At 47.7% G+C, this 15,104-nt stretch overlaps 1 protein-coding gene across 2 annotated transcripts in view; it reads left to right on the forward strand.

Moving 5' to 3' along the window:
* The window catches only part of ADAMTS16 (ADAM metallopeptidase with thrombospondin type 1 motif 16), a gene marked incomplete at both ends in the record, with an annotated part of 155,104 nt that overhangs the window by 103,390 nt on the left and 36,610 nt on the right, over positions 1-15,104 (forward strand). For both annotated transcript variants that reach the window (XM_079915264.1, XM_079915265.1), the window contains one exon: positions 1,699-1,825. In XM_079915264.1, coding sequence (XP_079771390.1) covers positions 1,699-1,825 — 127 coding nt within the window. The remainder of the gene's footprint in view (positions 1-1,698; positions 1,826-15,104) is intronic.

The following is a 15,104-nucleotide window of genomic DNA, read 5'->3' on the forward strand; positions in this document are numbered from 1 at the left end:
TCAGCACCGACAGGGCCATACCCAAGGCAGGAAGTGGTCTGGGGCTCAGACGCATGAGATCTGTGCTTGGGAAACAGGAGGGCTCTTTTCCCTCTACTGATCAAGGAAACTGATTCTCTAGAGAAGGGAACTTTCCCCATCGACTTGCCTTATTCCTTTTGACAAAGCAAAGCCAAATGTCAAACCTGTTTCCACGTATATCTTCGAGACTTTAGTGTTCTTCAAGTAAGGGACTCGGTTTCATAGAGAACCGAGCATTAGATGCTGTTGAGCCTGGATTTGCCAGCCTGTGGCTTTGGTCCTCTGAAACCATGTCTTGGGTCCCTTCCTTTATGAGACACCTCTGGTCATCTGCCTGTGGGGACCAAGTTGGATGCAGGTCATTCTGAGCAGCGCAGCCTTGACTGCAGAGAAAGTAAAACAGATGGGCCTCATGGACAGGAGGACTCCATCCATTTTCCAAGCACCGCAATAAAAATCATTTTAAATCTTAATATTAATTGTGTTAATTTTTAAAATCAACACTGGTTTGGTTCTTTTTCTTTCTTTTTTTTGTTCCTTTTCACTGAATGAACTCCTTAACTTCATCCTTCAAGATATATATCTATTTACAGTCCTTTTGTATTGTGGTAAAAGATATGATATATATTATATATGATATAAAATTTACCATTTTAACCACTTTTGAATGCATGGTTCAGTGGTATTAAGCACATTCATATTGTGCAAATGTCACCACCGTCCATCTCCAGATCTTTTCCGTCTTCCCAAACTGAAACTCTGCCTATGAGACACCTCCTCACCCCGTCATCCCCCATCCCCTGGCAACCACCCTTCTACTTTCTGTCTCTGTGATTTTGACTAGTCTAGGTACCCTGCTGTAAGTAATGGTTCCTTTTTAAAAAATTATTTATTTTTTGGCCATGCCCTATGGCACGTGGGATCTTAGTTCCCCAACCAGGGAACAAACCTGCACCCCTTGCATTGGAAGGGCAGAATCTTAACCACTGGACTGCCAGGGAAACCCCATTGGTACCTTTTTTAGTAAATTTAATGAATTGAAATATTGAACATATTGAGAGATGCTCAGAAAGCCTGAGTAGCCCTGGGGATGTAAATGGAGCTGAGAATCAGACCAACTTTCATTTCCGTTGACCTCCTTTGAGGCAACATCCAAGCCATTATTGTGAAAAGGTCACCATCCAGCTGCAACCCTGGAGGTATTTTGCTCTGTGAATTCTCTCGTGGGGAAGCGCTTATCACTTTGTTGTCTGTATTTCTTTCCGGTTTATTACCGATCATTTCCTGTTGTGCCCTCTCACTTAGAAGCACAAGTGAGTGTACTTAATATGGGTTTGTTTTGAAAAAATGTCTGGTGTTTCCAATTCTGGAAACAATAGAAAAGAACCAAAAGATTGTTTTGTCAAATGTATGTTGGCACCCATAGCAAGACACACGTTCCAAGATGTTGAAATGTAGGGGGAAGATACAAGCCATCTTAGAATTGATGCAATTCACTGATAGAAATCACCAAGACAGGCCAGAAAAGTAGAGTATTAGTAGTCAGCCAAAGGCCATTAATGCAAAGATGTGACAATACAGTAAAGATTTTCTTCAAGAGATTTCGTGAGCTCTTCGTCTGCCTTTTACCACAGGGCGTGTTTGTGAGTCTTCACTGTGCACCCCACTCTCTCACAGGGCAGATGACCACGAGAGCAGGCTGCTACAGAGACCTGAGGTTCCCGGTGAACGCATCATTCTGCAGCCCCGACACCCGGCCTGTCACAGGGGTCGTGCCTTGCAAAGTGTCCGCCTGTCCCCCCAGGTAAGAACTGCCATGTTCTTCTGAACGGGTATCAGGGTTTTGCAGATATAATGCTGAGGCCTTGGTGCTCCTGAGTCTGGGGAATAGAACTGCCAACCACTGCCACATAATCCGTGACAGCAGAGGCAAAAGGAGCAAGAACTGCCTGCACAGGTGAGCCAAATAAAGGGCGCCGGGGCTGGAAACAGCCTGCAAGGCCTTGTCAGTGGGAGCGAAGGTCTCGTGGTAGACGGCGCTTGTTCTGTCTTACTCAGCGCAGGCTGTGGGAGGGATGGTGTGCTGTGGACATAGGAACGCTTTCCCTCGCAGCCTCTATCCCCTTCGCTGGCGTTTCCTTTTCTTACTGAGTGAAACCTGTTAGAAGAACCTGCTGGCGAGGCCTGTCCAGGCTGTAGAGGGAATGTGGACGCTGCACACTTGTGGGACGGGCCACGGAAAGCAGGGCTCTGTCATCCTACTCACCTGTCCCCAGTACTGCCGCCCCTCCACGTTTCTGAAGAAAGCGCAGGTTCCCTGACACGGGGGCTGGGAAGGACCCCTGGGAGGCAGCCGTGGTCCTGCCCTGCCCTCCTCAGCCGTCACTCCCTGGGCTTGTCCGTAGTCTGTCTGCTTCTCACTTGCTTCATCTTCACAGAGGGGCTGTGGAAATCATCTGAGTAACGTATTTATGGGATGAAAGGCCCGCTAGACCCTTCAGACAGCGGAGGTACCCGCCACAACACGTGTGATCTCATACGTCTTGATTTTAAAGATGCACAGGAGATGGCTCTGCTTGAGTTGAGCCTCAAAACAGAAAGCCGGATGCCTCCCCCAGAGACAGTAACACCCAAGAGGGAGGGAGGCACTGTCTCCCTTCTCTCTGAGTCTGTGGGTCCCTGGTCCCTCACTTAGGGTAGAGATGGAGGACACAGACCAGCATCTGAGAGGCCGGGACCTTGCCCCCCACCGCTGTGAGGGGCGCGGGGCCTCCTTGGGAAGATGTGTCCTCCCTCAGAGGGCCAGTGGCCCGACTCAGCCGGACTCCTCGGCCACCACGCCCCACAGCCTGGTAATGAGAGAGAGAGATGGGTCAGTATTTGCAAAAGGAATTTAGCGCCTGAGGCCCATCACCAACCGAGGCATTGGAGGCCCACCTGGGGGTATTTCTGGGACCGAAGGAGCTCCTGGAACTGATACCCAACCTGGTCCTCGCTTCACCTGTCAGCGATCCTGCAGCCAGCCGGGCGCCCCCATGGTCTGCGCAGGGCTGGACGGCAGACAGGAGCTCAGCCACTGTGGGCTCCTTCTGTGCCTGAAGCGACACACCCAGTGCACACCGTCCAGGATGGTTTACGAAATGAAGCCCCTGGCCAACCAAGAGAAGACATAGCACAGCACCACTTCTGCAAAATGAACCTCCCGTCCGAAGGAAACAAGGGGCCAGACAGCCAGGGCTCCCAGGGTCCGCTCCAGGGTCCGCTGAGGTGTTGCACCAACTTGACCCCTTCTCCTCGGACAGCCGGTTCTGCACCTGTGTTCCAGGTAACACAGCGTGGACCTCACTGTGACCTCTGATCATACCTCTCCAAGGAGCCTTGGGGAGAAGGATGTTAAGAGCACTGCTGCAGGCACTGGGCTTCTCTTTCCATAGTGCACCGAGTTCTTGCTAAGTCAGAGGAATCCAGGGTGCCTCAAGGCAACTAGTTAACAGTGTTGAGAAGCCGAAAAACCTCACTAATTTAGACGAAGAGGGGTGTGTTTGTGCGTGTGACTTTTATGTGCAGGGGAAACTAAAGTTACTGGTGACTTGGGACTAAATGCATCGGAATGCTAAAGCTCAGGCTGATTGGGAATGTTTAGTTCTTGCATGGAATCTCTCCTGGGGTCGTGTGAGTTGCTCATCCCCTTGTATTCCAAGCTGCCCAGGTGGCTTTGGTGAAGCTCATTACAGTGGACTCAAGTGAACACTGACCCCAGCCCCGGGCTAAGTCACCCACTCCTCGGCTTCCACCTTCGTGATTTTAAGCATCCCATAACTCAGATGAGAAGTGGTGGTTGGGACACCCTGAATAGGCCCCTCTGCATCTCCAAACCGTGCAGGACTCAGCCCAGGATGCAGGAGTGGCTGGCGGCCCTGAGGGGGCAGGGGAAGCAGAGGCAGCCACGGTAGCCAGCAACTGATGCTTCTCCGAGGACGGCCTCCGCCCCATGGTGTGGGGAGAAGGCTGGGGGTTCCCCTCCCTCCCTCTCCTGGGCTTCCTCCTTGTACTGAACCCTGAGGGGAGGCATTTAAGCGATGCCCAGCTGCTGTCTGTTCAGTGTTACCCCAGATGGCAGGCTGCTTCTACCAGTGTCTGGTCCCGTGTAAGTGCACCAGAAATATCACTTTCCACGAAGGTCACTTATTGGATTGGATTATTGGTTATTGGATTTCAGTGATAGAACCCTAGCATACCTTACGTGGTCGGGCAAAACTGTCCTTACTCTCAACCATTATCCATGACTATCATCATCATCTCTTGTGTCTGTTTAGATAAATCTTGTTTGCTGGTACAGAATTTTCACGCTCATTGATTCCAGAAAACCTCTCCAGGGTCAGGTGTTAGTCTTGTCCACTGTCGTATCCGAGGGACGAGAGCTGCATCTGTCTCTCAATGAATGCTTGTAGAATTCAGGGATGAACCAGGGTCCCATGGGCCAGGGCGAGAACTCCAGGCCTGTGGCATGGTCTCGGGAAAGTGGCTTCACCTCCTGATGCCTCGGTTTCCTCAGCTGTGAGTTGACAAAGAGAAAACACACAGACGTATGCCCTAAGTACGAAGCTCTGTGACCCCACTCTCCCTTGGGGGGTCTTGTAGGTGAGACCAGCCAGTCCTGTTTGTATGCTGCCATTGAGAAATAAGACGCTGCTTCGTCAACTCTCTCGTAATCTGTAATAAGCCTTATTTGTATGTTTCCACGTGTCTCTCACGTAAAGTACCCACCCTAGGCCAGTCTCCTTCAAGATCTGCCCCAAGAGTAAGAGGGCTTGTACTATTCTTGATGAGCCATAGCTTTAGGGACTGAGGTCTCATCAGACGCTTTCGGTCATCAGAGCCACCTGTGGCCATTAGCATCCACGTGAGTGACCACGCTCCCTGACTCTCCAGTCCTGTCCCAGCCGCTCACTCCTGCCGTCAGCAAGGACTGCCAGGCAGCGCTCCCCCATGCACATTTCCTCTTTCTTGTCTTTGTTACTAGAACCCCAGACACACACACTCACACACCAATGCTCACACACATTCTCACACTCACGCTCACGCACGGACGCCCTGGTGGACGTTCCCCATCCCCCTCCTAGATCATCATCAGCCAATGGGATGCGAGCTGAAGAGATGCAGGTGCCTTCAAGGGAGTCCTGCAGAAGCTCTACTTCCTCCCCTCCTGTCCCCTCTCCTGAGCAGTAGCAGAGCTGGCCTTAGTCAGCTCCAGCCCCGACAAAGCATGTGGAGTCACAAGACAGCATCCCTGATGACTCCCTGGGGCAGAGCTGCCCCCCTCCGCCCCATGTCTCCAGCCCAGCCCTCCATGTGAAGGGGAAGTGCTCCCTACCATGTTTGAGCTGTGCTTCCGTGGTCTCTGTTGCGGCAGCTGAGCCCTCTCCTGCTTCCTACCTGCTGCCCCTGTGAGACCTTGTTTCTAAACACCCTGCCCTGGCCATGGCCTCTTTGTCTTTGTAGCTCCTGGGCTCCCAGATAGATCCATGCTCGAGGTGTCCTCCTGTCCCACCAGGTGTCCAGGCTTTAACCCCCTTGTCCAACTCCACTTACCCAGAAAACCCAGTCTGGCGACACCTCTCTCATCACTCACTCTGCTGCTTGTGGAGCTCGGGAGTTTAATGCTGCCAGAAGTTCACAAGCCCACGCTCTCACTCTGAATGTATGGCCATCGGCTTCCCTGGCCGTCCAGGATGGCAGGCAGTCCTCTCACCCTTCCCTGGGCATCTGGTCCCTCGCAGGACAGTGATATTACATCACCTCCTGTCTCCTCCAGCTTTCTTCTTCTCCAGCTCACACTCTTGGCCCAGGACCTCAGACCTCAGAGATGGGTTGAGGCAATGGCCACACCCTCCTCCCACCAATGCCGCCTGAGACACCCCCGTCACTCTGCCTTCCTTCCTTCACGCTGGACCAGGGTCCTGCTTCTCCCCAGGAACCTTCATAGTTATGTCTCTCCTTCTCCTTCATGCGGATGGACTCCTTCCAAGAAAGATTTTTAAATGGGTGTTGGGTTTCCTTAAGCAAGATTATAAACGTATATATATATTTGTATGCTACTAGTTTTTCCAGTAGGTCCCCTGTTCAGCCCACTGTTTCTCTCCCTTGGCCTCCTCCCCCCCACCCCCTACAGCCTGTCTTCCTGGTTGTCAGGGACCCAGAGCCAACAAGGTCTCTGGATTCTTCTACATCTTATATTCTGTACTTAACTCATTGGTGTAGAATTTTACAAGTAAACTCTGTCAAGAGCTTTGTGTGCAAAGAAAAGGCACAGCTCAGGAGCAACAGGACCAGTCTCAGGGAGACTGGAAGTGGTGCATGGGAACAGCCTGTGGAGAACACAGCGAGGGCACCCAAATCACCCCAGAAAACCCAGAGGCCCCCACCTTATTGAGCTCTTTGATTTATACATCTCATATTTTTTGATATTTATATCTCCTCTGAAAGAGAAAGCTTTGGGAGACAATAGAAAGCTGGCAGTCAAACTAATGCCGTGCGTCCCTGCTGGGAGACCCCTGAGGAGGACAAGAGGGGCGCCTGCAGGGTTTCTGCTTCACCCCCAGCCAGTTGCAGGAGTCTGATGACAAGCCAGCCCGCAGGTGTCTATGGTCCGGGTAGGACAAAGTTTCCCAGTTCCCAGCCCACAGCTCTTCTGCATCCAAGTCCTTCGGTGGAGTGGACTTAGCATGCTAAGGGGCTAAAGCAGCATAGCCCATGCCTGCCAGCTCGCACCTGGTCGAAGGTGTGGGCTGAGCTGCCACCTTGGTGCTCCCACCTGTACGTAATCGGGGCAACACAAGGTCAGGATTTGTTGAGGGAATCCACGTAAAAGCTCTTAGCCCAGTACATGGGCTAAAACACTCAGTAAGTCTTGGCTGTTTTATTTTTTGCTGCAAAAGGAGAAACAAGTTCACATTAGTTATTAGTCTGTGAAGCAAAACGATCAATGACAAACACAGAAGAATGAACCTGTATTATATGCCTCAGTCCTTGTGGGTTGTCATTTTAACAGTTGAATTGGGAAAATAGATCTTAATTTTAAAAGTTGTTTTGTTGTCCTCTGAAATGTGAGATACATTTCTCTCTTGCCCAGAATACCGATGATTTTTTGTCCCTGATTAAGTGGGCAGCAAACCCAAGCTTTATTTGTCCAAGCAGGAGAACCCTTGCCTTTCTTACTAGACTGCTCCTGCGAGGCGGCCGTCCATGACCCTCTCGAGCCGCGTGTCCACCTGCTTCTCCACGGCCTCACAAAGCCACAGTGGCCACACTGCGTGGCTGCAGTCCTCAGCCTCCCACCTCTTCGTCCGACTCGGGGCAGGGAGGATGAAGCAGGGTGCAATGTGCCGTCTCCAGCTCCACGTGAAGTGAAGGAGGCTCGCCAAAGGACCGCGAAGCGGAGACTTTAAAATAGCCTAATCCACAGCCCTTCTCCTTTGTAAGTTACAAGAACAGGAAAACTGCTCCGCTGGTGGGAGCCCCTTCCCTCCTGAGCCCTCCCCAAGCACGTGTGCGCGCAGCGCGTCGAAGGCGCGCACGCACGGTGTCGCGGACGGGGTCCCAGCTCGTAAATCTCCGCGAGGCAGAGACCTGGGAGTCCAGGAGCCTCCTAGCTGGAGGAGGAGGATCTCAAAACGTCTGCGAGGCTCCGGCCAGCAGGAGCATCACGGCCAAATAATGGAGCGTCAGCACTTCGAGAGCTGCTCCCCTGGGACTGAGCGAGGCCAGCGCCCTGCAAGGAGGAGGGCCTCTCACAGACAGACGGCAGCGTGCGGCTCTCCCACGGCTCATTTGAGGGAGAATCAGGCATTTTTATCGCTTGCTTTTGAAACGTGAACTATAAATCACACGGCTATTTATTTCCTTTCTATTTCTCAGTTTATCTAAATGGAGTGGCTCTTCCTGTCATTTATCTTATCTCTCTAGTTTTCGAAGCACAGACACTAATTGTACGCCTTCCTGGACCATGGACTGAAGGTGGAACAAGAGGAAATACTTTCCAGATGGCAAACGAACACTTTTCCTCTCTCTTCAGTATTATTCTAGGAATGCAGAGTAAGCGTGTAGATAAAACATACTGTCATCGGATGCCCCCCACCCCAGTACACATGTAGCCCCCCTCTGTATTCCTCTCTGCTTGATATTTGGATGGTCATGTTGTATTTGCCGACACTTTGCTGACCCTCTACAAACCTATCAGCAAAACTGCTTCTTTTACGACCAAGATACCGAAGCGGGTGACTGCATCCATTTGGTTGCATCCATTTGGTAGAAATGACAGAGCAGCTGCACCAGGGGAACTTTATGACTAATGATCTTCTATGGCAACACTGCCAGTGACAGGAAAGGGGGCAGTAACTTTTTTGTCTCATCTCTTAGCTACAAGCCTTGAAAATATTAATGCCCAGTAGTGTACAGGTTAGCAAGGGAATGAAAACGTCCGTGGTCACTGAGGTGGTCCGTATAAGTGAAATGGCTTAATTCCCAGGATGCTACAGAAGTGAGTATTTCAGTTCATTTAATTAGCAGAGTGACGGAATAAACGAGCCACAGGACTGGCTTCCTGGCTGTGTGACCTGCCCATTCACCCAGGGCCCGGTGCTCAGAAGGTCCGCCTCTTGGTTTAATTCTCTGATGCAGCCAACTTGAAATCCCTCAGGATTTTGCACCTTGCAGTGGATTCCACAAGGTATACAGCCAGCCCTGCCCCGCATGCAGCCCGACTTCTGTGTCAACATTCTTTTCTGGAATCTTTGGAAACTGTACTGGAATGTTTCTTCTTTTAGTAAATCAATTATACATTACTCGAGTTTGGAAGACAATGACTTCAACTCATGGATTTCTCTGGTGACACCACAGTGGCAGATGTGAAGGATATACTTGGTACAGTTATCTTTTCTTATTTTCTTTCCACTTACGGGCTGAGCGCCAATTTTGCTGGACTTAAGAATACTTGCAGATGCGTGAAGTAATGCTGAGGAGAGCTTTACAGAACCTGTGTCCTCTGGGTTCCCCAGCTTCTCTGTCCTATTCTTCTTGTAACGAGCCTGCCTGTATCTAGGGCACCTGGTGTTGCAGCTCAAGCCCACACACGCCACCTCCCTAAGGGGGCCTCACTTTTCTTGTGAAGCCTGTCCTCCCTCCACTGCACCCCCTTTGAAAAGGCATCTAACCCTCTATGGTTAATCAGGGAAACCAGAAGTGTTATAGCATCTCTGTAATTGACACTCTTTGGAGAAGCATTCAGCTTCAGTGTGAAGTTGCCAGTTCAGGTGCTAGGGTCACGACTTGAAACTGTATAATCACCTAGATGTGACAATATCTCAATATAAAAGAGGATGTCTTACTCTATCTCCTCCAGGAAAGATGTTACTTAACCAAAACAATGAGGTTAAAATACATTCAGGCTGGTATAGATATTTGTTACAATATATTCACAATGAAAATCAAGTTACAAATATGGACCAACTGGTCCTAAGCAAGACTGATTTGACTTATTTCCTCAGTTGCTGAAATATTAACATGGAAACCGTTACAGAAGCAGTGGGGATATAAAAATTATAGCTAACTTTTTAGATCTGGCTTCATCATTTCACACCTAAAACTCTGCCTTACGTATTTCTGTACAATAGTTTGGGTTTTGTTTCGTTTCATTTTTTGTCTGCTTATTTGTTTTGGTGCATGCATGTGTGGCAGTATGTGTGTGTCTGTGCATTTTGTTGTTTATATATATATATATATATATATATATATATATATATATATATATATATATATATATTTATCTATGTGAGCAAAGGCAGAAAGGCACTTTAGGAATACTTCTATATTTCAGGGAACTTACTTGGAACTCACTTATAAAAGTTAAATGAGGGCTTCCCTGGTGGCGCAGTGGTTGAGAGTCCACCTGCCGATGCAGAGGACATGGGTTCGTGCCCCGGTCCGGGAAGATCCCACATGCCGCGGAGCTGCTAGGCCCGTGAGCCGTGGCCGCTGAGCCTCGCGTCCAGAGCCTGTGCTCCACAATGGGAGAGGCCACAACAGTGAGAGGCCCGCGTAACGCAAAAAAAAAAAAAAAAAAAAAGTTAAATAATACTTAAAATTTTCATAATACTTTTATTATTCTGGTCTTCAGACTTCAATATGATCAAAACTAAAATTCATCAAGTCCCCTAATAATATACACTATGGCATATGCTTCAAATACAAAAATGAAAAACAAATCTACAGATAGATAAATAGAATTGATAGATGACAATTAGATAGGTAAGTAGGTAGATAGATAAATAGAATATATTTTACTACAAATCTATATGTATATCTGTATATTCACTGCAAGTATACTAATCAGGACTTCTGAAAATATCTGAAGCTTCTCTCAGAATCATATCTTTTTTGGGAGAGAACACAGTATGTTGCTGTTGTTTTTTTTTTTTTTTTTTGCGGTACGCGGGCCTCTCACCGCTGTGGCCTCTCCCATTGCGGAGCACAGGCTCTGGACGTGCAGGCTCAGCGGCCATGGCTCACGGGCCTAGCAGCTCCGCGGCATGTGGGATCTTCCCGGACCGGGGCACGAACCCGTGTCCCCTGCATCGGCAGGCGGACTCCCAACAACTGCGCCACCAAGGGAAGCCCAGTATGTTGGTTTTTATGTAAGATTAGGCACCATTGTTTTATTCTCTGATCCATGAATTATTTAGAATGATTGTTTTTTGCATTTCTAAATTTATTGAGGCTTCAGGGAAAATTTTTTGTTATTTCAGATGTTACTACATTGAGATCAAAGAGAGAGTTAAAAACGATATCATTTTTAGCATTTTCAAGACTTCCTTTATGTCTTAGGAATGGGAGTTTTTATAAATATTTTCTGTGGGAATGAAGGAATGTGTGTTTTGTGTTGTATTGGGTTATTTATATGACAGGTCAAGCTCCTTATTTATTCAAATATGTTCTGACTCTTTATCTATCTTGTGTGTCTGTTTCTGAGAGAAATACTTTAAAATCTCTCATTACGATTGTTTATTTTTCAGTTTCTCCTATTAATTTTACTTTATAGTTAACATTAAAATTCCACTTTATGTTGTTAGGTAGGGTTTTCTGCACGTGTGGTTTCTGCATGAATCGTTCTTTATTATTAACTAATGTCCATCCTCATCCCTAATATTGCTTTTCAGTGGATGATCTATTTTTTTCAGAAATGAACATTATGGCATGAGCCTCCATTTACTTATTTTTGACCTGGCTTACATTTCTTCATTACCTTTATTTTCAAATGTCTGTATTATTAGGTTTCTCTGCACCTTGATTAAATAATTTTCTGTTGGATTTTGACTTTATCAAATCAAGACTATCTTTCACACACAAGCTTAGCCCATTTATATGAGGTATGGTTGCTCTTGTACTAAATTTAGGTCTGGATTTAGGATTTGTGTCCTCCATTTACCAGGCCTTGTCTTTGCATCTGATTGCTCCATGGCGTTACTCTTTTCTGATGAGTTTGTACAGTTCTCTTTATGCTCTTTTATGGCCACTCCTGCAAGAAATTATACTTTCTCCTTCTTTCACACCACTGCTTTTTGATATAAATAAATAAACAACCATATAAATCAGTGTAACTTTTAAAATATACGAGATTACCCACACGTGATTATTATAAAACTCTCAGAAATAAGTAACTTATAGAAAAAAGCTAAGTGAACTGTGACAGAGCTTAAACTGGATTAAATCTCCTTACAGAGCAGTTATAGAGAACTGGCAAAATTGCTAGAGTTCTCTGTGTGCTTTATTTGAGGAGGGTGAGAAGGCACTGGGTCAGGAGGCAGACAGCAGACAGAAGACACCTGCGGGAAAGAGGGAGGGAGTCCAAGCGTGCATCACCTTGGAGGCCAGGCCCACTCACATCTTGCTCCTCAAGTGTTGAGAACATTTAGGAAGGTCAGGATCACCAGCACCATGTGACCATTTCCAGCGGGGGTGGGAACAAAGGCATGGGGTTGAGAGAGAGAGAGATGAGAAAGCAGAGCACATGAGCACAGGCGTGTCCCCACGGAGTCTCACCGTACAGGGAAGCAAAGGGACAGAACTGCACCTGGAATGGCCATGAAGCCCAGGAGGGTTGGCTGCTGCTTCCCTTGTTTTCACATGAGAGCTGGTGCAGCGAGCATGTGCATCTTTGGAAATGATCAGGGAGGGGACTGAGAGCTCAGGTGTGTCAGCAGCTGTGAGGGTGGCCCTAGGCGGGAGCAGGAGGGGTGATGGCCAGACACTGAGGAAGTTAGTTTTCCCAGTGAAGGAAGCCAAGTCCTTCTGTTACCAAATGCAGGTCCAGCTGAAAGCCAATACTCGAGAGACAAGTGTTGGTAGGATAGGAAAGTTTGCTTTATTCTGGAGGCCGGCAACCTGGGGAGAAGGTGGACTTGTATCCAAAGGCCAACTCCTCACTGCCAATCAGAGGGCAAGAGCTTTCAAAGGGGAGTTTCAGGCGTGCACAGGCAGAGGGAGGGTGCTACATGCAGAAACAGTTCAGTCAGCTCTGAAATCAAAATTAGTCATGCAGTGGTCTGATCAGTAATATCTTGATTGTTGTAAGTACAGTTAATCTTCAGTTCCAGGGCTGGTTTGTTCCCATTTCCTTGAGGCCAAGTTCTCAGAATTGTGTAAGGTGGTGCAGATTTTGTCGTGGTTACAATCTGGTCATCATGCAGTTAAATTCTTCCACCTGGTGAAGGTATCAGTATCTACAAAAGAGCTTTAAGAACATGACTCAGAATATAATCTACAGCCCTTGAGAAGGAACTAAAGATCCTTGACTTTGTTGAATGGCTAAACTATTATTATTTTGTCTTGTTTGACTTTTTCTTTGCTTCTGCATTTTCTCACTTCTCTGAATAAATTCATTCTTTGGCTAAAATTTTTCTACAACCAGGAGGCAGGTGGAGGACCTGGGAAGGCCCCGTAGGGTCCTGCTCCATTTCACTACCTAAGAGTGAGGGGAGGAGCAGCTGCTGCCTTGAGGAGAAGGAGAAATCAGGGTGGGTAGTGCCCTGACCAGCCACGTAAGTCTCAGGTGGGCATCTCCCTGAGAGCCCACTTAGGCCTGCAGGTCCTAAGTTGAACCCTAATTACCCAGGTCATGGGTACAGATTTGGTGGGGAGATTTGGCTTAACCAGAATTAGGATAAAAAGAAAAAAAATAGGTTATAATTCATCTCATTTCAGTGATTCACCAATAAAAATATGTGTATCCAAGAAACCCCTGGTGGTTAAGAGGGTTCACACTTTGGCAGACATGCATTTTGCCAAAATGCATGATTAGTATTTTTCAGGTACTGATTAGTGCTCAATTAATGAAACGAGGAAAACAGGTAGATTCAATTCTGGAAAGGGGGGTGGCGTCCTGTTCTTCCCCCCCAGGTGACCTCGTTTTTACCTCCATCTAACAGGGCTTAGTTTTTATCCAGTGTTCAAAGACGTGTGTTTTATTTCCCACCTGGACACCAAATGTGAATGAACTAGCAGTCAGTCTGTGGCTCAGTTCAGGAAGCAAGAACACCCACTGCAGGAGGCCACCCACATGGGCATCCCAAGGGCTTCCGCTGCCCCTTTCTAGAAGCATCTAGAAGCATGTGACTCTGCCCCGCAGGAAGTCTCCAGGCCCATGTCTGTGCTGAAGAGCTTCGGATGAACACTCCCAGGAGTGTGGGACGTGGGAGCACTCTGCATCCTGAGGAGCCAGGCCTCAGGAAACATGACTTCAGAAACCAGAGAACCGGGTCGTTCGTTCAGTGGACTGAAATCATCCCCAATTTGTCGTTTCAGGCCAAGATGGTTTGTTTTTCATGTTGTATTTTCCGGAGGGCAAGACCAAAGGGCAGGAAGGAGGATGGCTGTTTGAATATTGATTGAATATTGGCCAAGTATTTTGAACTATCTGTCAGTTCAAAATCAGTTATTGAAATTGAACATTCTTCTCTAGGAACCTCCGTGAAAGAGATGTTGATCTGCAGACATCTCTTCTGTGCCCCGTGTGTGTTGAGTATCTATATCCAGGGCCTGTGTGCAGCCTCCCTGCCAGGCAGACATGGGCTCAAGCTGCCAGGGTCTTTTTGGATTAGCCCTCTCCTGAGCCAGGCATAAGGTGTCAAATATTCTGAGCATCAGTCCTAGAAAAATCACATATTCACCTGATGATTCAGCTCATGAAATCAACATCATGTGACTTAAATATAGACAGTAAGGATCAAAAAAGAAGGAAAAAGCATTTCAGACTGCTAACAAGTCCATCTACCAGAACGTCACATTACTGTCTTCCTCAACGTAGTTGAATAATGTACTCTCCATATTCCGTTTAACTATAAATCATCGTATCTTATTTAACAACACCCAGTGACTTTCATTCATGAGAGTGACATTTTTAAACAGCGTTTAGGTTTAATGGGAAGATTCACAAACTCTACCGTTTGTGTACTTGGGGCGGGTCACACATGATAATTCAGGCCATCAGTCTGAATTTGTGCTCAGAAACCAGGCATATTCTTTTTATGCTGGAAAACAGGTGACAAGTGTCCAGCTTGGCTCCTGGTACTTGACATGATATGACACTGTAATAAACTAGGTTTTTAGAGGAAGATACTTTAAAAAGACTGTCTCCCTTTGTTTTGTTTTGTTTTAATGGATGAGAAGTCCAAGGCCATAGTGTCAGACAAAATTCCTGAACCTTCTCTTCAAAAGTAGCATGTGCCCTCCCCAGCTTTCCCAGATTCAGAAGTCAGCATGAACATGGGAAGGGCAGGAGGGGACCCATCCTTTATTTCTTCCCTAAAGATGATCCCACAAGTCTGAATTGAGCAGGCCAAAGAGAAGGGGAGGGAAGGGCAGGGGATGGAAGAGGCCAAAGGTGGCTCTCCCTGTGCTGCGTCACTGTAGCCCCTCTAAGGGCTGGGTTCCTCCACCACCTCAGAAATTCTGCATCCTATGCTGGTGGGATGCTCAGCCACACATCTGTCTCCATAGCGACCTCTGCAAAAGTGGGCACCTGACTTGTA

This window comes from Stenella coeruleoalba (genome assembly GCF_951394435.1).
Source record: "Stenella coeruleoalba genome assembly, chromosome: 3".
NCBI lineage: Eukaryota > Metazoa > Chordata > Mammalia > Artiodactyla > Delphinidae > Stenella > Stenella coeruleoalba.